General features: G+C 55.2%; 2 protein-coding genes across 2 annotated transcripts in view; one reads left to right on the top strand and one right to left on the bottom strand.

The window, feature by feature from the left end:
• The first annotated feature begins 4533 nt into the window (after positions 1-4533).
• Positions 4534-22480, top strand: NCF1 (neutrophil cytosolic factor 1). Its single transcript, XM_055340142.1, has 11 exons — positions 4534-4606; positions 9982-10062; positions 13376-13451; positions 13583-13748; positions 14833-14888; positions 16763-16885; positions 17407-17514; positions 18325-18442; positions 19637-19744; positions 20166-20311; positions 21404-22480. Exons 1-11 carry the CDS (start codon positions 4535-4537, stop codon positions 21523-21525), a joined length of 1176 nt encoding a protein of 391 aa, XP_055196117.1. The 5' UTR covers position 4534; the 3' UTR covers positions 21526-22480.
• A 2842-nt stretch (positions 22481-25322) lies between these two features.
• Positions 25323-25731, bottom strand: part of LOC129519544 (general transcription factor II-I repeat domain-containing protein 2) — a 49513-nt gene continuing 49104 nt past the window's right edge. Inside the window, exon 16 of the mRNA XM_055340147.1 lies at positions 25323-25714. Within this exon, the coding sequence (XP_055196122.1) occupies positions 25668-25714 (47 nt within the window). The 3' untranslated portion in view covers positions 25323-25667. The remainder of the gene's footprint in view (positions 25715-25731) is intronic.

Consider the following 25731-nt stretch of genomic DNA (forward strand, 5'->3'; position numbering starts at 1 on the left):
CTTGGCAATGCCCAAGGGGACCTGGATGGGGGAAATGAATGTCCTCACTCATTTCAGTAAACATTATTGGGTAGACGCAACCAGAGGCAGAAAGCAAGACCACATCCCAGAAGCTTAGATGTCACGGGCTCTAAGAAGATCCAGAAACATCCTGAAAGGATCTATTGAATTCAGACCAAAATTCTCCTCTCCCTTAGAGTGACCAGTCTAGATCCTTTTGGGAAAATCTTTGATAAAATACAGTAGGTGAGGGGTTCCAAAAATGCAGGCTTGGAGTGAGGAGCCTATGGGGTGTGGTCATAAAAGCCATAGCAAGTGTTGGCTTGGCCTTCAGAGGGGACCAGTGGGCCTGGCACTTGATTCAAGACCGATGCTGCAAGATGGCAGGAGCAGCCGCTTCTCACCTTCGTCCACCACCTGTTGGCAGCGGACTGAGCCCTTGGCAAGTCCCAGACTCCATGGTCCTGCCGGCTGTCCTAGGGCCAGACGGCTCTGTAAACGGCAGCCCAGCCCTGTGACTGCATCTGGAGGCATGATTTCCTCATTGCTGGAGTCGGCTTCAAGTTCAAAGATCACCACAAAATCCCCTGTGGTAGCAGCTTGCTGCTGGATTTATCCTTTGTGGTTGGTTGATGAGCTTCAGATAGCTTTGGTGGCCGTCGCCTCCGGGCCCAGTCAGCAAGGAGTGTCAGCCGGGCCGTGGGTTGGGGGGAGGCGCCCTCGGACCGGGTCGCTCTGCCGGGTGCTGCAGTGCAGCGGGGCCGCCCGGGGCTGGAGCCCTTGGTCTCCGATTCTGTCCTGTGCCTGACCTTGTCATGAAAGCCTCAGATGACGCCCCTGCACGTGAGCCTGCAGGGGGGTGGGGGCTGGTTAGGGGGTCTGAGCCTCACACTCCTCCCAGGAGCAGGGGGGGGCCCTGCTGCTGTTCATGTACCAATCCCTCCCCATCCCTTCAAAGCCCGGGTTCAGCTGGGACGAGCCCTGCCTCAGGCGGGTGGGGGGACCCGGCCCACTGCCGTGCCCTCCTGACCCCAGGGCCGGGCCCGGGCCCAGTCTGCATCTAATAAAGGCCACTTGCCAAGCTGAGCACTTGAACCTCCCGTGATGCCCACGACGGCCCGTGGAGTAAGTGCGGTTGTCTGTGCCACCTCCCAGGTGGAGACGCCGAGGCCGGGGTAACTGGCCAAGCCCCTCACGCACACACTGGAAGTGGAGTCCGAGTCCAAAGCAGGGGTGTGTGTGCGTCCACTGTGCCCAGGCAGCGGGGGGCGAAGGCCCAGGGGGAGAAGAAATGCCCAGGGGTGGGCCTTGAGTGTGTCCTGAGCCCTCTCCCCATCGCAGGCACCCGGATCCCTTCTGACGGGGCCTCCGGGCTCATCCCGGACCCAGCCAGAGCCCAATCCTTGTCCGGTTTTCTGAGAAACCGAAGCGGCCCTCCAGCCACCCGGACTTCTGCCTGCAGACACCTGCTGCAGTCTCGGCCTCCACCTCTCCCAGCCGAGGGCCCGGTGCCGAGGGCTGGCCCGGCACACCCCTGGACTGCGATCCAGGCTGTCCTCACCTGGGGAGGGGCAGCAGGAGGCCTTTAGGTCACACTTGGGAGAGAACGAACAGTGGCTGACGGTCCCCGTCCTGGAAAGCTCTAGATTCCCTCCCTCCACAAGACCGAGGGGGGTGCGGGGGGGGGTACTCCTAGGCCCCAGGCTGTGGTGTCCAACCGCACCCCCTACCCCGCTCAGCCTGTGTCCAGGGCCCAGCCCGGGGGTTTCCTGGTGGAGGAACTAGCCGGCCCGGCCCGTGTGGGGAGGCCTGGCGGTGCGGACGGTGGTGGCAGGAAAGCTGTGAGGGCCCACAAGGCCGGAGGGAAAGCCCTGCCTCCCTCCCCGCCCGGCCCACTTGAGAGTCCCTCTGGGGTGTTCGTACGGGCCGACTCCTCCCTCGTGAATCCCCAGTGGCGTTCATCATCCACATGTTCGAGGGCAGAGCAGGGGAGCCCAGTGCTCGGGAGCATGGTCCTGGGGTCCAGGCGGCCTGGGTTCAAATCCCAGCCCTTCCCTTACTAGCCGCCACAACCTGCAGACGGCTCTGTGCCTCGGTTTTCCCATCTACAAAGTGGGGGAAAATAATAGTACCTATCGGACAGCCTCCTTGTGATAAGATGTTCAGAAACACAGAGGCCTCCCGACCCAGGGCAGGCCCCTCCTGCCCGCCATGAGGGGAAGTGGGGGGCATTCTGGGCTGCTCTAATATGCTGCTGATGGGGAACAAGATACCGGCTTCCTTGTTAGAACTGGATAATCACCAAACTGTACACTTTTGTTTTCAGTATATTTCACAATAAAAGTTAAAACTTTTTCAAAATTTGAATCTCCCCGCTAAAAAAAAAAAAAAAAAAAAAAACTTTTCTCCGTTCATCCTCTCCTTCACTTTGCTCATCCCCTCTTTTCTTTTTAACCCTTTGATCACTAGCTTGTCTCACCCATAAATGAAACTTAGTCCCCTCTCAGCTTCCCAAAGGCTCTGAGCCTGAGGAGCTACAGAGGTCCCTGCCGGTGACAGCAGGACTTCTCTTGGGCTCGCAGTGTGCCCTGGATGTGACCGGCTGTGGGTGCCCCAGGAGGAGGTCCGGTCTGGGGAGGCCACTGCAGGGAAGTGGCAAGGTGGCAGCTGACAGCTGGTGACAGCACCACGCAGCTGGCTGCCGGGCCCATTACTGTTACGCAAAAGTGGAAAGGCCACTGAAGAGAGGGAAGGAAATGCCGAGGCCGCAGTCGCAGCTGCCCCTCCCCACCATTCCCCCCACCCCCGCCCTCCGTGCGCCCAGGTGAGCCGGGCTGGGGCCCCTGCGGGGACTTGGGGCAGCACCACGGGCCAGGGGTGGCAGATGCCAGCGCTCAGGGTGCTTGGTGGCTGCAGGGCCCCCCTCCCCCAACTCCCTGCCAACAGGCACAACCACCCACCACGACCTGTCTCATCCTCATTTTCTTTTTTTTTTTAATATATTTTATTTATTCACTCATGAGAGACACACAGAGAGAGAAGCAGAGACATGGGCAGAGGGAGAAGCAGGGTCCGTGCAGGGAGCCCGATGTGGGACTCAATCTCTGGTCCAGGGATCATGCCCTGAGCCAAAGGCAGATGCTCAACCGCTGAGCCACCCAGGTGTTCCTCATCCTCATTTTCTAACCATCACCCAAGTACAAGGCACCCACAGAAAAGGGCCGCGTGGCCCCGCAGGCTGGGGCCGCCGCGGTCTCCAGAGTGAGCACCTGCTGACCGGGGGAGGGCACCCAGCCGGGGACGCCGCCCTGCCTTCATCCGTGGACACGTGGTCCACACGGCACCCCAGCTGCTGAAGGGTGCTCCGTCCGCCTCCTCTCCTGTCCCCTCCTGTCTGGCAGCTCCTCGCAAGGCTGGCCGCACCCAGCGCTGGTGACCTCCCAGTGACCACAGGCGACGTGCCGAGCAAACCTCTCAGAGCAGAGGGCATGACCCCTGCATCTCGTAGGCAAAACCAAGAACCACCGCCAACCTGACCGGTGAGATGCCAGGCTTTGGCTCCTCTGCTGGATGCCACCTCACCCCCGGGAGTCCAGGGGGACCCGGGCTCAGAGGGCTGGTGGCCTCTCCGTCTTGGAATCTGTGCATCTGGGCCACCAGCAGATCCACCGACCTAAGCCCACAGCCAGACTGCCTGGGTCTGTGACCTTCGGACCAGCTCCACGACCTCGGTAGGCCCCAGCCCCGCCCTCCGCTCACCCACTCGCACGCGGCTCCCTCACCTCTGCACCCCATGTCCCCTCTCGCCTGTCCCCACCACCACTGGGCCCCAGTTACGCCCCTGCAGACATGCACCTGGTGCTCTCCTGCTCCCACGGAGGCGCTGGTTCACTCAGGGACCGAGCGGCCACCACCCAAGTACGTGTGCAGCGCCCCCTGCAAGCCAGTGGCCAGGCCAGGCCCGGGCTCTCAGGGCTCACTCCTGCTGAGGAGAGACACTGTGAAAACACACAAAACGAATAGGCAGGACGTGAATTATAGTCAGCGCTCTGGACCAAAACGAAAGGATTGGGGGGGCATGAAGTTTTGCCATTTTGCATGAAGTTATCAAGAAAGGCTTCTTGGAGGAGGCGCCATCTGGGCACAAGCCTGAAGACAGGGAGGGAGTTGGGGACATGTGGGCGGTGGTCCAGGTGGCCCCCCAGCTGCAGAGCCTGGCAGGAAGGGAGCAGAGGAGCCCATGTGGCTGGTCCTCAGGTGGCCAGGGAGGGAGGGAAGGATGGGCACCCTCCCCCCCGCTGCGGGCTCAGAGACCCTGGGGAGGACCAGCCAGGGCTCCTGGCCACATGCCTGCGTGAGGCCGCCCACGGCCACGCCACGGGAGTCTGAGGAATCCCAGAAAGTGAAAGAAGAAGCAGAGCCCTCCCTGCCCCTCCACCCCCAGCCCTGCCAGACCCAAGTGACTTCCTCTTTCCACCCCATTTAAGGCCCAGCTGGGAGCGCCCCACAGGAGGGGAGGCCCCGCAGCCCAGCCATGGGGGACACCTTCATCCGCCACATCGCCCTTCTGGGCTTCGAGAAGCGCTTTGTCCCCAGCCAGCACTACGTGAGTAGCCACCCCAGCACCCCGGCCCTGGCGGGAGGGCAGGGGCCTGGCCCCAGTCGGCTGCCCTCCTGGCTCCCCCGCCCCCCCAGGACTCCCCTGTTGGCGCCCTAGCCCTGCAGGGCGCTCCTCGCGCAGCCCTCCCCATCCCAGCTCCAGGCAGTGCTCCTCCAGGAGCAGCCAGCTGTCCCCGGGGGCTGTGGGGTCCCTTACATTACGTGACCCTGCCGAGCGGCCACCCCACCCCGTCCTGGGAGGCTGGGACGTGTCTGCCCAGACACATCCACCCCACCCCACCCCAGGGTGCCCCAGGCCAGAGGAAGCCCAGGGAGGAACTCTGCTTGGTCAACTGTACGGTGTTTGTAGGGCGCTTTTAGCATCCTATGCCGAGACTTTTCTTCTTGTTCACTTTTAATTTTTAAGTAATTTCAAACTTAGATAAACTACCAATAGCTCCAACATTCCTTCACCACCACATCTGTACTCCCTGTCTCTCCCCTTCCCTGTCCCCCTCTTCCCTCCCTCCCTCTCTCTTCTCCCCCCCACCCCCAACTCTTTCTCTCTCTGAATGGGACTTTTCTGAATCATTTCAGAGCAAATGGGAGACATTGTGTTTCTTTACTCCTAAATACTGCTATGTATTTTTTTAAAGATTTATTTATTTATTTGAGAGAGAGAGATTGAGAGAGAGAGAGAGAGAAGCAAAGAGAATCTCAAATAGACTCCCACGCTGCGTGCCTGGGCTCAACCTCACCACCCTGAGATCATGACCTGAGCGGAAACCAAGAGAGCCACCCAGGCGCCTCTCTACTGTGTATTTCTTAAAATCAAGGACATTCTCTTACACCACAGTGCAAATATGTTAACATCAGCAAATTAACGTGGGTGAAACACTTGTTATCCAACCCATGGACTTCACTCAGATTTCACCTGTTCCCCTACTTGTCCTCTGTAGTAAAAATATTCCAGGTCTGGGATCCAACCCAGGACCACCTGCTGCATTTCACTTATTGTGACTCTTCAGACTTCCTTAATCTGGGTCAGTCTTTTGTTGTTGTTGTTTAAGTTTTATTTATTTCAGTCATCTCTATACCCAACATGGGGCTCGAACACATGACCCCGAGATCAAGCATCACGCCCTCCTCCAACTGAGCCAGCCAGGTGCTCTTGGGTCAGACTTAATGTTTCTTTGTTCTTCTCAACTTTGCCATTTTCAAGAGCTGGAGCCAGTCGTTTTGTAGGATGTCCCCTCTACAAAAAGTTTTGTCCAACCCTTCTTCGTTAGATTGGGGTCATGTGCCGGTGGCAGAACTACCCCAGAAGTGACACCGTGTTCTCGCCGATCCTATCAGGCGGCAGGCGACTTTGCTGGTTCCTGTGTTGGTGATGCTAGTTTCGATCACTAAGTGTCTCTACTGTAAAGTTACTATTCTCCCCCTTGTGATGAATAATTAACCTGCGGGAGATTCTCTGCAACTATATGCAGCTCCTGTTCCTTCCACAGTATGTGGATGACTCTTGCCCAAGTCAAATTGCTATAATGATTGCCAAATAGTGATTTTTAAACTCTACTGTTGCTTCTGCCTTTAGTAGCTAACATTTTACCGGTAAAGTTCTTCCCCTCTTCCTACTGACTTGTGTCAGTGTGGACGTGTGGATTTCTCTTTTATTCCATGGGCTATCATCCGTCACTGTCGAAACTCATCTTATGCTCCGATCGTCTCGGAAGGGGCCAGTGGGAGCCCCTTCAAGCTGGCTCCCTGTGCTCTTTGGACATAGCCTGGCATTCTCTGAGCACATTCTTAACTTCTGGAACGAGAAGCTCCAGCGGACCTGCTGCTCGCCAGCCGGAGCCCTGGACTCGACCACTGCACTAAGGACGTCTGTTTCTTTGCAGTGGGGGGCGGTGTCAGAACCCTAGATCTCAACGCTGAGTGTGCTCATTGCCTCTGAGGTCCTTTCAGACTCGGGGAAAGAGCGATTCCATCTCATTCTCGTTACTCTGCTTTATGTTTGCAGAGCCTGTCTCTCCACGAGAACCCTGGCCGCCCACTCCATTAACAGCTTTACCCCTTTGCTCGGTCCTGCAATCCACACGAGCTTGTTTTTTTTATTTTTTTATTTTTTTTTTATTTTTATTTATTTATGATAGTCACAGAGAGAGAGAGGCAGAGACACAGGCAGAGGGAGAAGCAGGCTCCATGCACCGGGAGCCCGACGTGGGATTCGATCCCGGGTCTCCAGGATCGCGCCCTGGGCCAAAGGCAGGCGCCAAACCACTGCGCCACCCAGGGATCCCCACACGAGCTTGTTTTATCACAATGACGGCATCCGCACCATCAGAACAATCAGCCTACAAACCTATGAAGTCAATTCTAAGTTTTCTTTGCAGTTTTTTTTTTCTCCTTTTGGATTGAGGGTAGAAATACTGTAAAAGTTACTTGGATTTTTTTTTTCCTTCTCCAGTTTTCTTTAATATGGTTGTGACCCATTTGATAGTGAAGTTCATTTGTTTTCATTTGTTTCCAATTTAAAGTCTTAAAAAAAAATCCTTGTTGATCTAATTTTATTTTTAAATATGTAATATATTAACATGTTTGAAATGATCCAACATCAGGCAGCCCTGGTGGCTCAGCGGTTTAGCGCTGCCTTCAGCCCCGGGTGTCATCCTGGAGTCCCGGGATCGAGTCCCACGTTGGGCTCCTTGCATGGAGCCTGCTTCTCCTTCTGCCTGTGTCTCTGCCTCTCTCTCTGTGTCTCTCATGAATAAATAAATAAAATATTTTAAAAAAATGAAATGATACAACATCAAACTTTATAAAAAGATGTGCTCAGAGACTCATTTTGGTTTATCTTTCCTATATTTCTCTTTGCAAAGATAGAGAGAGAGGTGGGCAGCAGGGGGGTAGGGGGGGTGGAAGGGTACACAGAGCCACCTGGCTGGCTCAGTCCATGGAGCATGAGACTCTTGATCTTGGGGTTGTGAGTTCAAGCCCCACATTGGGTGTAGAGATTGCTTAAAAATAACATCTTTTTATTTTTATTTTTATTTTTTTAAATTTAAGAGAGAGAGAGAGCACATGATCAGGGGGCAGGGGGAGAGGGAGAGAATCTCAAGTAGATTTCTTTTTTTTTTTTTTAAATTTTTATTTATTTATGATAGTCACACAGAGAGAGAGTGAGAGGCAGAGACACAGGCAGAGGGAGAAGCAGGCTCCATGCACCGGGAGCCCGACGTGGGACTCGATCCCGGGTCTCCAGGATCGCGCCCTGGGCCAAAGGCAGGCGCCAAACCGCTGCGCCACCCAGGGATCCCTCAAGTAGATTTCATACTGAGTGTGGAGTCTGATACAGGACTCCATCTCACGACCCTGAGATCATGACCTGAACCAAAATCAAGAGTTGGAAGCTTAACTGACTGAGCCACCCAGGCGCCCCTAAAAATAAAATCTTTAAGAAGGAAGGAAGGAAGGAAGGAAGGAAGGAAGGAAGGAAGGAAGGAAGGAAAAATATAATTTTCTTGGGTGCCTGGCTGGTTCAGTATGTAGAGCACGTGACTCTTGATCTTGGAGTTGTGAGTTTGAGTCCCACATGGGACATAGAGACTACTTAAATAAATAAAACTTCAGGGGCACCTGGATGGTTGGGCAGTTAAGTATCTGCCTTCAGCTCAGGTCATGATCTTAGGGTCCTGGGGTGGAGCCCCACGTCGGGCTCCCTGCTCAGTGGGGGATCTTGCTTCTCCCTCTGCTGCTCCCCCTGCTTGTGCTCTGTCAAACAAATAAATAAAATCTTTTTAAAAAATAATAAAATAAAATCTTAAAAAAAGAGAAACTAAAAGCTCACTTTTACTCCTGTAGTTTGAAATACCACTTTTATCATATTTTAAATTTCCATGTGTACTTGGATAGATTTCTAGATTTTGTATCCTATTCCACTGAGGTTTTTTTTTGTTCACACACCACTAGTATACAATTGTTGTTTTTTTAAATATTGTGATATATATTTTTGCATGCTCCCCTGAGCTGGCCAGGTGCCCCTATTTTTTTCTTTCACTGTAAAATTAATATAAAATGAAATCCACAAGTCTTAGAGGTACATTTGCTGAATTTCGATGGTATATGTCCCTACATAACCCTCATCAAGACATAGATTACCATTGCCCCAGGTCCCCTCCCTCCACCAACCCCCAGAGGCCACCACTGTTCTGATTTTTCCCCCTTTACTTGGTTGCACTTGCTCTAGAACGTCATAGAAAAGGAATCCTACCATGTATCTTCTTCCACTCAGCATAATGCTTTTGAACTTCATCTGTGTGGATGCACCTGTCAGTGATTTGTTCTGTTTTGTGGCTCAGTATAATTCTCCTGGCTCTATCTTGGTTTTCCTTACCAAGTTTGTATTTTTTCTCTTTCTAATAATGGCTTCACTGAGATATAATTCACCTATATAAAGTGTACAATTCAACGGTTTTTAGTGATCAGAATCGTGCAACCAACATACAACCAATAAATATATAGTTTTATTTTTTTTTATTAATTTATGATAGTCACAGAGAGAGAGAGAGAGAGGCAGAGGGAGAAGCAGGCTCCATGCACCGGGAGCCCGACGTGGGACTCGATCCCGGGTCTCCAGGATCGCGCCCTGGGCCAAAGGCAGGCGCCAAACCGCTGCGCCGCCCAGGGATCCCTAAATATATATTTTTAAAGGTTTGTTAGAGAGAGGGACGGCCGGGTGGCTCCCGGTTGAGCACGGGCCTTTGGCTGAGGGCGTGATCCCGGGATCCTGGGATCGAGTCCCACGTCGGGCTCCCTGCGTGGAGCCTGCTCCTCCCTCTGCCTGTGTCTCTGCCTCTCTCTGTCTCTCACGAATAAATAAATACAATCTTTAAAAAAAACGATTTGTTAGAGCGCACACAAGCAGGAAGGGCAGAGGGAGAGGGGCAGAGTCTCAAGCAGACGCCCTGCTGAGTGTGGGGGGGCCGTGGGGCTGGATCTCAGCGCCCCGGGATCACGGGCTGCCCGAACCCAAGAGTCGATGCTGCTTCACCAGCTGAGCCCCCAGGGCCCCACACAACCACTGACGAGCGCCCCTCCTGTGGGTCGTGGGTCGGCAGAGCTGGTCCCTGGGCTGAGCGGCCTCGCTGCGCCCCGCGGGGCCCAGGCTCGCTCTCCCTCCAGCCCCGGGAGCCGCAGCCCGGCCTCCCGCCGCTCCTTACCGACCAGGGGCTTGAGCCGATTTGGGGGACGCTGGGCATCGGGCCCTGGGTCCCCGAGCTGCAGCAGGAGCTGGAGCTGCAGCAGGAGCTGGGCTCCGTGGAGCCGCGGCCCTTCAGGGCGCGCCCTCCCCCTGACGGGGTCCCCCCGCCCGGCCCCCAGGTCTACATGTTTCTGGTGAAGTGGCACGACCTGTCCGAGAAGGTGGTCTACCGGCGCTTCACCGAGATCTACGAGTTCCACGTGAGTGCGGGGTGGGGGTGGGGGTGGGCGTGCGCGGGGCGGCGCGGGGCGCGGCCGGGAGGGGCGGATGCCCAGGGAGGGCACTGCGCAGCAGGCCCAGCTGTGCCCCACCAGGGCGGGTGGCCCGGGTGCTGGCCAGCAAGTGGGGAGCCCAGGGCGCTCCAGCCCACAGCTGAGGGGGAGGGGACGTTATTTACTTCTCAACTGAAAAGGACATTTTCCTTAAAGTACGTTTTATTTTTAATTTAAATTCAATTCATTAACATAGTGTATTATTAATTTCAGAGGTAGAGTTCAGTGATTCATCAGTCGCATATCACACCCAGTGCTCATTCCATCCTGTGCCCTGCTCAATGCCCATCACCCGGTTACCCCATGCTCCCCTCCCGCCCCTCCAGTGACCCTATTTGTTTCATAGAGTTGAGAGTCTCTTATGGCTTGTCTCCCTCTCTGATTCCATCTTGTTTTATTTTTCCCTCCCTCCCCCTATGATACTGTTTTGTTTCTTAATTCACACATGAGTAAGATCACATGACAATTGTCTTTCTCTGACTTACTTCACTTAGCATAATACCCTTTAGTTCCATTTGCATCGTTGCATATGGTAAGATTTCCTTAAAGTACGTTTAAATGTGATAAAATACACATAACACGAATTTAGCATTTTAAGCACACAGTTCAGTGGCATGAGGTACATTCCCAATGTCTTGCAACTGTCACTATGGTCCAGCTCCAGGATAGTTTCATCTTCCCACACAGAGACTCTGTCCCCATTCAAGATAAACTTCAGGGGGTGTTAAGGGCCGTGCCTCCTCTGTCCTTGCAGGGGACAGCCTGGTTAGTGTCACCACCAGGTTGTCATCCCAGGAGCCAGCTCTTTGACTCATGGCCACTGGCCCAAAGAGGACCCTGGGCAGGTGAGAAGGCAGGGTGGCGATCCTGACACCCCAAGATTCAGGTTCTCTTGCTTTCTGAGCACCCGCTGTCAGCCAGATTGAATGAGATTCCCACAGGCTCTAAAACCCCATGGGGTTCCCCAGGCCAGACACAATAGAGACGGTCATTGGGGAGCATAGTGTGCAGAGTGTGGCTTTTGGTGGGTCTTGGTCTGAGACAGAATGTGGATGGAGGGTCCATCCACAAAGGCCTCTGTAAGCAGGGTAGTGAGTCCTGGAGTGGCGTGCCTTCCTGCACTTCTCCCATAAATTTTTTAAGTAGTCTCTATATCCAACATGGGGCTCAAACTCACAACCACAACTTCAAGAGTCTCATGCTCTACTGACTGAGCCAGCCAGGAGCCTGGGTGGCTCAGTCCATTCATTAAGCATCTGACTCGATCTCAGCTCAGGTCTTGATCAGAGGGTCTTTTTTTTTTTTTAAGAATTTATTTTTTTTAATTTTATTTATTTATGATAGTCACAGAGAGAGAGAGAGAGGCAGAGACATAGGCAGAGGGAGAAGCAGGCTCCATGCACCGGGAGCCCGACTTGGGATTCGATCCCGAGTCTCCAGGATTGCGCCCTGGGCCAAAGGCAGGCACTAAACCGCTGCGCCACCCAGGGATCCCGATCACAGGGTCTTAAGTTCACGTCCCGAGTTGGGTTCCGTGCTGGGCATGGGGGCTACTTAAAAAAAAAAAATTAGGTAAATGAGTAAATAAAAACAAAATGCAGATAAACATGAAGAAGACTATAAGCAGCCCTACACACCTAGGACTCTGAATCACAATTGATGTCACTATGCTGTTTGCTAGGAGGCTTTGTTTAGTTGTTTTTTGCTTTGTTTTGTTTTTATGTCAGCTCTACACCCAACGTGGGGCTTGAACTCACAACCCTGAGATCAAGAGTCACCTGCTTCATTGACTGAGCCGGCCAGGCCTCCCAAAGGCTTTTTTAAGATAAAGAAATAAAACACTACAAAGGAAGTAGAAAGCTCCCTTTATCCCATGCACTTGTGTCAGCTCCAGCCCTGGGGGACTGCATGCACACCTATGCACACGCACACACGCAAGTCCAAGCACAAGATGCAATAGTGTTAAGCAGTTAAGCATGCATTTTCCACAGCCTTTCTAGAAGTCCTCAGTATGCTGGCTGCCTCCTTCTCTGCCTTGTTACTGTCATTAGGTCAGTTTTTGAGACCTGTTCATGCTGATATATGCACGGCTCCATCTCTCCTCTTTACACTGTTCTGGGTTGTTCCATTGTCGGATTAGCTCCTTTTGCTAATTGGTGAACTCATTCATTCAACAACTATTCATCAAGCACCTACTAAGTGCCAGGTGCATTCTACTTGGTGCGTGGGAGATGCTCTGAAGGGGACAAGGGCATAAAAAAGATGCAAGTCCTTGCCCTCCCTTGTGGATCTTAAATTCTAGTAGAGGAGTCAGGATAACAGACAAATAAAACATAAGTAATTTATATAGTCTGTTAGGCAGTTATTTGAACTATGGAAAAAATTAATCAGTATGGGGAGGTGGACAGGAGGACTGAGTAAGGAGGGGAAATTGTCACGGAGATTTCACTGATGGGTAATATCTGAACAGTCTTTTTTTTTTTTTTAAGATCTTATTTATCCATTCATGAACGACACATAGAGAGAGGCAGAGACACAGGCAGAGGGAGAAACAGGCTCCTTGAAGAGAGCCCGATGTGGGACTCGATCCCGGGATCCCGGGATCATGCCCTGAGCCAAAGGGAGATGCTCAGCCGCTGAGCCACCCAGGCATCCCAGCAAAGTCTTGTAGAAGGAGAAAGAGAGAGGAAGTGCTATTAACAAATATAGGGAAGAATGGGAAGAGAAAGTGCAAAGGCCCTGGGGCTGGAGCAGGCCTGGAGTATTCGGGGGATGATTGGAGCAGAGTGAACAAGTGAGAAGAGGGTGGTGGCAGAGGAGGTGAGTGAGGCAGGCAGGATGGGTCTGGTCTGCACAGCCTTATAGACTAACGTGGAGCCTTTGGCTTCCATTCTGAGTGAGCTTAGAGGCAGGGAGGGGTTCTGAGCAGAGGAGAGACAGGATCCAATTTGAATGTGAAGATGGTGCTGGATTGAAGACAAAGGTGAAAGGCTGTTGTGATAACCTGGGCTCGGGGGAAGCACAGCCCGAGGTGGGGGCTGTGTGGGTAGTGAGAAGAGTTAGATTCTGGATAAATTTTAGGACTGGAACCAGAAGGACTTGCTGGTGGGAATGTAGGAGGAGAGAGAAAGAGAGAGCCAAGGATGGCACCAGCCCAAGGGATCAGGAGCATTGTTTCCAACCCTGTGCTTTTATGGGGTTGTAATAAAGGATCTTCCTCAATCCTTTCTTTTGTGTCTAGAAAATGTTAAAGGAAATGTTTCCTATCGAGGCAGGGGACATCAACCCAGAGAACAGGATCATCCCGCACCTGCCAGGTGAGGAGCAGGGTGGCCCGTCCTGGATCCCCTCACCTGCCCTGCGAGCTGCTCCTCCACCCCCATCCCCTCTGGGTCGTGACCTGGGACAATGCTCATGGCTTCTCGGTGTCCCTCCCCGGCCCGGCCAGCCCCCCGGTGGTTCGATGGGCAGCGGGCGGCCGAGAGTCGCCAGGGCACGCTCACCGAGTACTACAACACGCTCATGGGTCTACCTGTCAAGATCTCCCGCTGCCCCCAACTCCTCGACTTCTTTAGAGTGCGCCCCGACGACCTCAAGCTTCCCACGGACAGCCAGTGAGTGGCCCCCTCATTCTGTCCCCGAAGCGGGAGAGGGAAGGGGGTGGTGAGCTCGGCCTGGGGAGGGGGTGCAGGGCGTCCCCCATGTTACAGATGACTAAAGCTCAGAGGGGAAGCGACTCGCCCAAAGTCACACAGCCCCAAAGAGAAGGAGGCAGGATTCCGACTCTGGCCCGTGTGACTTGGAACCCCCTCCACAGCATCCCTGCCAAGTCTCCACCTGGAGCCCCTGAACCTCGGGGGAGGCTCTGTGGGCTGGGAGTCTGAGATCCCAGGTCCTTGTCCTCACCTTCCTTCTGAAAGCAGGTTCCCCACCTGTACCGGGTGGTAAGGGCCAGATGTCGTAATGGGTGCTGTGGAGAGTGCTTCCAAACTGTGAAGTGCGGAGCCCCAGCCGGGCTGGCGGGGTGGAGTGGGGTGTTGGTGGCAGGTGTTGAGCGCAGCACACCTCCGCTTTGTCACCTCATTGTCTGCCTGCCCGTTGGTCCAGGGCCCAGCATGGAAAGCATCTGAGAAGCTGAGTGAGGTCTCAGGGGAATGTGTTGTCCTGCTGGAGGCGGGCTGCAGAAGGTTCCTCTCTGTGTCCCTCTCTGCTCACTGAGTACAGAGTAGAGTGGGGCCTGGAGGACCGGCCACCGCGGACAGACACCAGTGCTTCGGCCTGAGTGGGCTGGCCCCTGAGCCCACCCCTGGCCCAGTGCCGGGTGGCACGGCTCCCATGGCCTGGGTGCTGGGGATGCCCCCTCCCTATGGCTCCCATGGCCTGGGTGGCAGGGATGCCCACTCCCGTTCGTTGGCCATACCCCTGAGGCCCCAGAAGGGAGCTAGCCTCCAAAGTAACAGGAGCCTTTCCCAGACCAGAGTGTTCTCTTCAGCACTTGGTTCCTTCTTTGGGTCCCCAGGTGGCTGGGGCGGGGGGGGGGGTGCTTTCTTTGTTAGTCCCATTGCTCCCTTCCCCCAGCAGTGACCCCCACATCCCAGGTTCCTTTTTCTTCTGGGAAGTTCTTCTGTAGGTCTGCCCAGAGCTTCTGCACCCCCCGCAGGAAGCTGAGCACCTCACCCAGATTCTTCTTTCCTGTAGGGTGAAAAAGCCAGAGACCTACTTGGTGCCCAAAGACGGCAAGAGCAATGTCACGGGTGAGAGGCGGGGGCAGCTAGCTGTAGGTCACCCTGCGGGGGCTGGGGACATGATCGGGGTTCCTGAGCAGAGGCTGTGCAGCCAAGGCCAGGGCAGGGGGTCCTCAGTGGCTGCACTAAAGCCTGCAGTCCAGTGGGGGCGGCCACTGGACAGTGAAGCTTTCAGAGCTCATGTCTGAAGCTTTCAGAGCTCATGTCTGAAGCCCAGCATGATCCCAGCTCCCTATAGCCAGGGGGGTCCTGGCTGACTGAATAGACAGGTCTGGGGGTGAAGGTGGTCATCAGGGGTCACGCAGAGGCCTGACAGTATCTGATCTGTATTGCATGATAATTGTTAATAATACAACCTGACATTTATCGAGAACTTACTCTGTCCCAGGCACTATTTATTTATTTATTCATTCATTCATTCATTCATTCATTATTCATTCATTTAAGATTCCTTTATTTATTTATTTGAGAGAGAGCAGAGCAAGTGAGAACACGAGTGGTGTGGAGGAGAAGCAGAGGGAGCAGTGGTAAGAGGGAGAAGCAGGCTCCCTACTGAGCAGGGAGCCTGACATGGGGCTCTCTCCTAGGACCCAGGATCATGACCGGAGCTGAAGGCAGATGCTCAACCTACTGAGCCCCCCCAGGTGCTCCCAGACACTATTTTAATGTCTTGCATGTATTAACACATGCAATTATCTCTATAACAATATGAAGTAGGGACCAGAGTGCTATTATCCCCATTTTACAGCTGGACACACTGAGGCTTGATTTAAGTTGAAACTCGGGTCAATGGGACGTCTGGGTGGCTCAGCGGTTGAGCGCCTGCCTTCGGCCCAGGGCGTGACCCTGGAGTCCCAGGATCGAGTCCCACATCAAGCTTCCTGCGTGGAGCCTGCTTCTCCCTCTGCCTGTGTTTCTGCCCCTCTCTCTCTGTGTGTGTCTCTCATGAATAAATAAATGAAATCTTAAAAAAAAAAAAAAAAAAAAAAGAAACTCAGGTCAAGGGCCACACAGACATGAAAGGTGGAACAGGATCTCAACCAGTCAGTGGGATGCCGGGACGGGTGCCATGGGCCAATCAGTGTGGTCCAGGGACCAGCAGTGTCTTAGTCTGTGTGGGCCGCCATATAACAACCACAGACTGGGGGTGGGGGTTTAAACAGCAGAAATGTATTTTCTCACAGTTCTGGAGGCTGGGAGTCTGCTGCGATCAGGGTGTGGGCAGGGTTGGCTCTGTGGAGGCGTCTCCGTGGTGTACAGACGGCTGCCTCCTTGCTGTGCCCACACATGGCCTTTCCCCCGTGCACGTACTCCTGCTGGTGTCTCCTCCTCATCCTATGAGGACGCCAGTCCTATGGGGTGAGGGCCCCACCCTTATGACCTCCTTAAAGGCTCTAACTCCAAATACAGATTCTAAGGTACTGGGGCTTAGGGCTTCAACATGGGAATTTTGGGGGAGGGGAAAAGATGTATTTCAGTACATAACATGCAGTTGCATGACCTGGGGGCTGGTTAGACATGAAGATGCTCAGGTCCCACTGCAGACCTCTGGAATCAGAACCTGCCCTCCAGCGGGATCCCTGGATGATTTGTGTGCACATTAAGGTCCGGGAGGGCTGCTCCCTAACCTCATCAAGTGAGAAGGAGCATGTGTAAGGTGCATGACTAGTGTCTGGAACACACTAGGTGCTCAATAAATGCAGGGCTGTGAAGACGAGCTTGTTTCTGCTGCTTTCTTGTTGGCAGGGGGCGTCCACCTCCTGTGCGCCTGGCTGGGTGGAGACGGGAACCCAGCGCCAGTTCTGGAAGCCTGAGCGGGGGACTGCCAGGAGGAGGCAGCCCATCCCCTCACTGTCCACTCACCCTGCTCTCCCTCCGTCCAGACATCACAGGCCCCATCATCCTGCAGACGTACCGTGCCATTGCTGACTTCGAGAAGACCTCGAGCTCCCAGATGGCTCTGGCCACGGGTGACGTGGTGGACGTCGTAGAGAAGAGTGAGAGTGGTCAGTGTCCCTGCCCTGCTGGGGCCTTCCTCCCCTGTGCCTGCGTCCACGGCCTCAAGCCCCTGATCAAGGCTCTGTCCCTCAGACAGCCTCGGGCTCCCTCCCCACCCCGTCCCCTATGGGCTGTGGCCCCTTCTGTCCTCCCCACTCTGGTGCACCCCCACCCCCGGGGAGACTGCGGGCATCTGTGCATCTCCGGATTATGTCCCAGTGGCCAGGCCAGCTTCTGGGCATGATGTGTGGGAAGCAGCTTCTGAGCTGGAATCCTGGGACTTGTGTGTGTGTCTGTATGTGATTTTGGTATTTATTTATTTATTTATTTATTTATTTATTTATTTATTTATTTATTTATTTATTTATTTGTATGTGATTTTCGCGTGGAGTGTGTGAAGGTAACATTTCTGAATCACAGTGGTGGATGTCTGTGTGTCCTTGTCCGGGAGTCCTCACCACCCTGGTAGCTGGGGGAGGCTTCGAGGCCTGCCCAGACTTACTGCCTCACCCCCCACTTCCCCACCCAGGCTGGTGGTTCTGCCAAACGAAGACAAAGCGAGGTTGGGTCCCAGCGTCCTACTTGGAGCCCTTGGACAGTCCTGATGAGGCAGAGGACCCAGAGCCCAACTACGAAGGTGCCACCTGCCCTCCTTGGCCATAGGATGTGGGGGAAGGGACTGGAGGGGCCCTGAGATATTGAGAAGTGGCCACTTTGGGGTTGGATATGGTTGTGGGCTGGGCAGTGGAGTCAGGGTAGAGACCCCATAGTCTGCCTTGAGGGGCTCAGGTAGCAGGTGATGCCCTTGGTCAGGACAGAGAACCAGGAGGTAGGGTAGAGGCGAGGGCGATGAGGTCCGCCTGAGATACGTAGGGGTCCCTCCCGGGTGTATGAGGTTCAGGAAGGAGCACTGCCTGGAGGCGGAGGAATCCTCGCTGACTGGAAGCGGAGAACTGGCAGTTAGTCCCCAGGTCCCCTAGATGGGGCTCACGTGGAGGTCGAAATAAATTAGAGTTGATTGCCCATATATTACAATGGAGAGATTTGACAATTGTCTGCGGGCTTATGGCATCTCTGGAAAAACTGGAAACGGTGTGTACACACGCTGCAGTCAAGTGGCTCAGGTGCCACGTGGATGGGTGCTCTACACCTGCACCCCTTGCCTGGCCACTCCTCCTGTTTAGGTGCCTGGCTCCTGGTGTGGATGGTGGGAGTGGGATGGGCGGGCTCCCCTGGGTGTAATGGGCAGAGGGCAGAACTCCAGGGTGCTCCACGAGTGGGTGGCAGGAGCCTGCAGAGGGAGACCAGCAAGGAGCAGGCAGGGAAGAGGGTGGTCCTGGGCTCTAGCTGGAGGAAGCCTCAGGCTCAGAAAGAAGAGAAGGGGAAGGGAGGCAGGCCAGTGCCAGGCGGACCATCACACCGCACTCCTGTCCCCACGGCCAACCAGGTGAGCCCTATGTCACCATCAAAGCCTATACTGCCGAGATGGAGGATGAAATGTCCCTGCAGGAAGGTGAAGCCATCGAAGTCATTCATAAGCTCCTGGATGGTTGGTGGGTCGTCAGGTAGGAGAGTGCCCCTCCCACCCTGAGTGTCAGCCCTGGCCTGGAGCATGGTCTGTTTGGGCTCAGTGCTGACCCCGGGTGTGGCTCTGGGTAGACCACCACCTCTCTCTGGACTGTTTCTACTTTGGTAGCAGATCAGTGATTATCCCACCACAACCTGTCTCTCAGGGTTCAGTATCCTTGCCTGAGTGGGTACCTTTTTCCTTTGTGATTTGGGGTCACTTCGCCATCTATTATTCCCTCTACAACACAGTTAATTGTTGTGTTAATTATTCTATTTGAGAACTGTCATCCCTTCTCCTTTTAAATGTTTTGTTGTAATTGATTCTTATCTGGTTGTTCCTCTTGGGCAAAGCAGAACCCTGGTGGCTTCTAGAGCTATCTCCTTGGACCTGCTGGGCCTCCCCCGGTCCTTGTACACCCTCTCAGTCCCAGTGAGCCTGTGGCCAAAGCATCCGCCATCAACTTGGCTCTGGGCTGGGGGCTCAGAGGCAGGAATTCTCAACCTTTTTGACTCTCACTTGATTTAACTGCCCATCCTGCACCCCTGAGAATCTGCCTGTGATTTTCCCACCAGCCAAGAAGAATCAGAGTTTTACCAAGCATGCTTTGTAATATGCCAAGTTTTTTCTCCCAAATTAGAGTAGTGAGAATGGAGAGAAAATTCTTTTCAACAAGTGGTGCTGGAACTGGAACCAGTGGGCATCCACATGGAGGGAAGTCTCATAGACCCCTACCTCACGCCATGCATATTTCTTCAGGATGCGTCATGGATTTGACCAAGCACAAAACCCCAAACTAAAGAGCTTTCGGAAGAAAGCATAGGGGAACTTGGTGACCCGGAGGTAGGCAAAGGTATTTTAGACACAGAAAGCAGTGGCTGTAAAGGGAAAAAAACAAAACCCTGATAAACACCCTGTTGCAAATGTTTTACTGCAAACCCATGTCCCCAGGGTCAAGTTGGACCTGCTAACTTCCTAGCACCACCAACATCGTGGCTGAGGGGGCCTATGTTGCTTGGATGGAAGAACTGAGGCCCAGAGGGACAGGGTCTGGTGTCAGCCAGGCTTATGGGCGTCTCCCAGTTCCAGCTGCCTTAACCCCCACTGTTTAGAGGGATCTCGGAGCCCCCCTCACCTGAGGCCCCTACTCCCCGTGTGACCGCCAGGGCTTCAAGGACTGCCTCTGTTGCAGGAAAGACGACATCACCGGCTACTTCCCATCCATGTACCTACAGAAGTCCGGGCAGGATGCTGCCCAGGCACATCGCCAGATCAAGAGCCGAGGGGCCCCGCCCCGCAGGTGAGCGAGGGTCCCCAGGCTGGAAGGGGCTGAGGGTACCACGAGGGTGTACCACGGCCCCTCTGTGGGCCCAGGCCCTGGATTGGCAGTGCTGGGGGCGGGGGGCAGGGGTCTTCAGCGGGCGGGGCTGGCGCGGGGCGGTGGGAACGCAGGGGTGTGAGGTGTCCTTGGGGGCGGCCGTGACGACTGCGGCAGTTCAGGGGGCTTCCTGGGGAGGGGCCGGGCTCAGCCTGGCGAGGGGCGTGGGACCCGGGCCTGGGCTCTGCCGCCCGGCAGAAGTCCGCGTTGTTGCGGGGCAGCTGCACGCCTGCCCCGCTCCCCAAGACCCCAGGGCCGGTCTTGCGAGTCCCCGCAGGCAGGGGACACGGGCGCGGCGGGGATAGCCAGGCGCTGAGCAACGCCCCCGTCCCGCTGGGCCCAGGTCGTCCATCCGCAACGCGCACAGCATCCACCAGCGATCGCGGAAGCGCCTCAGCCAGGACACCTATCGGCGCAACAGCGTCCGTTTTCTGCAGCAGCGCCGCCGTCCGGCGCGGCCCGGACCGCAAAGCCCAGGGAGCCCGAGAGGTGAGAGCCCGCAGCGGCCTGGGGCGGGGCCTGGATGGGGGCGGGGCCGGGGCGGGGCCAGGAGCAGTCCTGGCCGCAAAGCCCGGGGAGCCCGCGAGGTGAGAGCCCGCAGCGGCCTGGGGGCGGGGCCTGGATGGGGGCGGGGCCGGGGCGGGGCCAGGAGCAGCCCTGGCCGCAAAGCCCAGGGAGCCCCCGAGGTGAGAGCCCGCAGCGGCCTGGGGGCGGGGCCGGGATGGGGCGGGGCCGGGGCGGGGCCAGGAGCAGCCCTGGCCGCAAAGCCCAGGGAGCCCGCGAGGTGAGAGCCCGCAGCGGCCTGGGGGCGGGGCCTGGATGGGGGCGGGGCCGGGGCGGGGCCAGGAGCAGTCCCTGGCCGCAAAGCCCAGGGAGCCCCCGAGGTGAGAGCCCGCAGCGGCCTGGGGGCGGGGCCTGGATGGGAGCGGGGCAGGGGCGGGGCCAGGAGCAGTCCTGGCCGCAAAGCCCAGGGAGCCCGCGAGGTGAGAGCCCGCAGCGGCCTGGGGGCGGGGCCTGGATGGGGGCGGGGCAGGGGCGGGGCCAGGAGCAGTCCTGGCCGCAAAGCCCAGGGAGCCCCCGAGGTGAGAGCCCGCAGCGGCCTGGGGCGGGGCCTGGATGGGGGCGGGGCAGGGGCGGGGCCAGGAGCAGTCCTGGCCGCAAAGCCCAGGGAGCCCGCGAGGTGAGAGCCCGCAGCGGCCTGGGGGCGGGGCCTGGATGGGGCGGGGCAGGGGCGGGGCCAGGAGCAGTCCTGGCCGCAAAGCCCAGGGAGCCCGCGAGGTGAGAGCCCGCAGCGGCCTGGGGGCGGGGCCTGGATGGGGGCGGGGCAGGGGCGGGGCCAGGAGCAGTCCTGGCCGCAAAGCCCAGGGAGCCCGCGAGGTGAGAGCCCGCAGCGGCCTGGGGGCGGGGCCTGGATGGGAGCGGGGCAGGGGCGGGGCCAGGAGCAGTCCTGGCCGCAAAGCCCAGGGAGCCCGCGAGGTGAGAGCCCGCAGCGGCCTGGGGGCGGGGCTGCCTGGGGCGGGGCTGCCTGGGGCGGGGCTGCCCGGGGCGGGGCCTCTCACCCGGCCGCGCTTTCCGCCGCAGGGGAGCAGCCAGCGACCCAGCCCGCGAAGCCACAGCCCGCGGTGCCCCCGCGGCCCAGCGCAGACCTTATCCTGCACCGATGCAGCGAGAGCACCAAGCGGAAGCTGGCGTCTTCCGTCTGAGGCCGGGTCGCCGCCCCTAGATGGCGTCCTAGCCCCTCCGCCCTGTCGGGTCCCATTCCTGTATATACGTGTATAGATCCGGAGGTCCGGATGCCTCTGGCAGCCCCGGCCCCGCCCCACCTAACGGCTCGCCGCTCAGAGTAAATGCTGTTTGGAGTGGACAGAGGCTCTGCAGAGCAGCCGGGCGGGCTGGGCTGGGCACGCCTTTGGGGATATTTATAAAATAAGGACTGAGGGCTGTGAGTTCTGCTGGGGCGGGAGGTTGGGGAAGTTGCAAGAACCAAGGTCCGGTCGCACTCTGCCCTGGCCTTGGCCGAGACTAAGTTTGCACGGGGCCAAGTGCACCGTTCCCCCCTGCCCCCCCACTGCTGGCTGTTTGGACAGAAGCTGCCTGCTAAAACTTTGGTACCACTGCAGAAGAGTCCTAAAGAAGGGTGCCACAGTGTGCAGGGTGTGCACCTTAGTTCGGTGAGAAATAAAATTGGTAATTTAGGTATACGGAGGGAGCACCTCTGATTTATTCACTGAAAGGCTGCCCAGTTAGGAGGTTGTACCAGAAAGCAATTATTCATTGATGAACAGACCCTCATCGCCCCCACAAGCAACTGCTGCCAGCCTTTGGCCTCAAAGTCTTTGCTGGTGGATCTTTTGCAAAATGCAAAGACACCAGGGTGCAGCCCGGAGCTGCAAATCTTACAAAAGCAGCCGCTTATCAGGAAGGCAGCTGCCCCTCCTGTGTGGGAGGTGACACAAGAGGATGGGAGAGGCTGGTCCCTTGGAGGGGGGGGGGGCTGATGCTTCTCAAGAGAACAACTTGAGGGTCACAACAACTGAAAGAGACCTTGAGAAGGTCACTGGGCCCTTTATTTGCATTTTTGCAGACTTGGTTTGCTGGAAAAGTCCAGCCCATCAAGTGCTATCATGCAAAGCTGTGGGAGAATTAACCACTGAGAATCCCAATCCCTTTGCTTGTTCAGTTGCAATTAAAATAAAAAACTGTGTAAGATAAAATCTTGTTTAATTTTTAGTTTCATTTTTTTTCCAAGCTAAAGTCCTGATCAAACGTTTTCTTCACATTTTTCTGTATTTCTGGTCCCCTGGAGATGGCCTTGTGCTGGTCCCTGTTGCATGCCTGCCCAGCACTCTCCATTGGCTTCTGGAAATGCTGCGTCTGAGTTACACACACACTGTAGCCAGTTTTCTTAAGGCCAGGCATAATGCTGGGCTCTTTCTTTCATTGTTTCTGGTTCTGAGAACAACCCTGTCAGGTAGGTTTATGGAGGAGGAAACCAAGCCTCAGAAAACATAAGCAATTTTTTTAGGGTAATATGACAGAGCCGGGAGGTGGAGTCAGGCTTTTCTTTCTGATTCCAAAGCCTTACTGGATCCATTATATTCTCCTGACCCTACAGAACTCCTGGTTTGTGGCTCAGTCCTAGTGGAAGATGCTGTGGCCAAGGGACACTCAGAGGAGGGAGGTGACGTGGGCCTGGCCTCCAGAACTCCAAGCCCCCAACCCCAGGCCTGTGTTGGAGGAGTGGCCAGGGTCCTCTGCCCACCTTGGAATGGGAAGACAGGGCCTCGGGAGAGTTGCACTGTACCCTTTGCCCCTAGGAACTGATGGGGACCACCAAATCCAGTCCCTGGCTCCTGGGCTGGGCCCCACCACCATGCTCCTGTGCTCTCATTTGCAGACACCCCATCAATCCACGACCCCAGAAAACCACCTGCTCGTTCAGTCAGTTTTCCTAGGCTTGGCTCAGTCCACATGAGTGAAACCACTGGGGTCCCAACACACATGCAGGGTAGAGAAGGAAGCCAGGGGTCGTAGGCGTTGAACAGCCCATGAGCTGGGGCTGAAGCATCAGCCCCCTGTAGTCAACAGCCCAAAGCTGGAAGTCTAGTCCAGTCCAGCCACAGAAGGCAGCCCAGGCTGAGCCCGGCTGTCCCCTCAGCATCACCTGATGGGCTAACCACTGGAAAGCCACACACGACAGCCACCTGTCATGGAACAACTTGGGAGTCACACAGACCTAGTCTGAACCCTGACCACTTCTCTGCTGTGTCACCTTGGCAGGTCACTTAATCACTCTGAGCCCTAGCTGCTGATTTATAACACGAGGGGGCTGACCCTTTCCTGCAGGGTCCACCTGACACCTGCTCAGGTAGGTACTCCAGGGGCAGGTCCCCCGACCCTGTTGTAAACCAGCCCCTTCCTCCCCCCAGGAAGTGAGCCGCTGAACTAGCCAGACCCAGCAGCACTGCAGTTAACTGCCCAACAACAGGAACTGCCAGGGTTGGGTCATTCTCCCTCTGTCTGGGGACATGCATCTGGGCTCCAGGCGGGGGCTGGAGGAAATGGCCTGGAGGTTGGTCTCTCTCCTGCAGCCTCCCTTCATTTTAATCCACTTGTCTATTGCTTCCTTTTTATTTTTTATTTTTTTATTGCTTCCTTTTAAAAAAAATAATTTTATTTATTCATGAGAGACAGAGAGAGAGAGAGAGGCAGAGACACAGGCAGAGGGAGAAGCAGGCTCCATGCAGGGAGCCTGATGTGGGACTCAATCCTGGGACTCTAGTATCATGCCCTGGGCCAAAGGCAGGCGCTAAACCACCGAACCACCCAGGGATCCCCCTGTCCACTGCTTCCTGAATGGGTCATCACCAGGTCAGGATCATAATTCCTCTAGTCTGGAAAGTAGCCACAACTGGGGCATCACTAATTCTAGTACCTAATAGGGATTAAGAACACATTGTGTGTGTGTGTGTGTGTGTGCGCGCGCGCGCACGCGCATGCGAGCTTTCTACGCCAACTCTCCGGGGTTAAATGCTATATAGGAAAGGACATCAGGACAGTCCAAAGGACTGTCCCCAGCCTGCAAACACGTTAGATCACAAGGGGTACCATCCACAGTCAATGAGGTCAAAGCAACACATCACCATTCAATTCACTGGAGCTAATCACTAAGTCATGGTTAGGTAATAGCATATCCCTATTCTTGGAAAATATTCCCTTAAGTACTCTGGGGTAAATGATGTATGTAACCCCTTCAGACGGTTCAGGAAAAACATTAGGCACATACATTTATACACACGTTAGAGACACTCAGACACTCGTGTATACACACTTATAGGCAACGTACACACAAACGTGCGCGCATGTGCGCACATGTGCGAGAGAAAGAGAGTGAGTGAGCAAGGGAGCCCCCAGGCAAACAACTGATAAAGCACAGGGGTCAAATTTCAACAATATGACAATCTGGCAAGAGGACGTGTAAGTGTTCTTCATACCATTCTCATTTCTGCAACTTCTTTGTAAACTTGAAATTATTTCAAAATACAATTTATCTATTTTTTAAGTCATCACTGTACCCACTGTGGGGCTCGAACTCACCACCCAGAGATCAAGAGTAGGATGCTCTACAAATTGAGCCATCCAGGCACCCCTCAAAATAAAGTTTACCAACAAACAAAAACAAAAAAACAACCTGCAAACCTCAGCTTCCTTGGCCTTTGAAAGGCCATGTTGTTATCTGTGGTTTTCCATTTTTAACTCCTACCTTTGTGGGTCGGCGTGGAGGTAGAGACAGGTCACTCAGGAGTACTATGATATGTGAATGTGTCTCCATGGGACTATTCCCAAGCTTGCAAACCTGTTAGACCACAAGGGACATCACACAAAAAGTGGGGAGATAGATGTGTGTGCAGTTATACCACTCCACAAATGCACACATCTCTGTTTCTCTGTTGACTGATTTTTTTTATCTTTTTATTTATTTAAAGATTTTATTTATTTATTTATGAGAGACACAGAGAGAGGCAAAGACATAGGCAGAGGCAGAAGCAGGCAGGGAACCGATGCGGGACTTGATCCCAGGTCCCTGATATCATGACCTGAATTGAAGGCAGATGCTCAAACACAAATAGGTGCCCTTATTTATTTTTAAAGATTTTATTTATTTCAGAGAGATAGCATGAGCGGGGGTGTGGGGGAGTGGCAGGAGAGGGAGAAGCAGACTCCCCAGTGAGCAGGGAGCCTGATGTGGGACTCGATCCCAGGATCCCAGGATCACACCTGAGCCGAAGGCAGATGCTCAACCACTGAGCCACCCAGGCGTCCCTCTGTTGACTGATCTAAAACATCAGTGTGCTGGACTCAGTGCCGCCAGGGGTGAGTGAAACCCGCCAGCTGTAAGGAAAAGCACC

Source organism: Nyctereutes procyonoides, unplaced genomic scaffold (genome assembly GCF_905146905.1).
Source record: "Nyctereutes procyonoides isolate TBG_1078 unplaced genomic scaffold, NYPRO_anot_genome, whole genome shotgun sequence".
Taxonomy (NCBI): domain Eukaryota; kingdom Metazoa; phylum Chordata; class Mammalia; order Carnivora; family Canidae; genus Nyctereutes; species Nyctereutes procyonoides.

Excerpts from the sequence above, each read along its gene's own strand:
- NCF1 (XM_055340142.1), top strand. The coding sequence starts at position 4,535 with ATGGGGGACACCTTCATCCGCCACATCGCCCTTCTGGGCTTCGAGAAG. Across the intron at positions 13,452-13,582 it reads GATCATCCCGCACCTGCCAG|CCCCCCGGTGGTTCGATGGG; the intron begins GTGAGGAGCAGG and ends CGGCCCGGCCAG. Across the intron at positions 20,312-21,403 it reads AAGCCCAGGGAGCCCGAGAG|GGGAGCAGCCAGCGACCCAG; the intron begins GTGAGAGCCCGC and ends TTTCCGCCGCAG.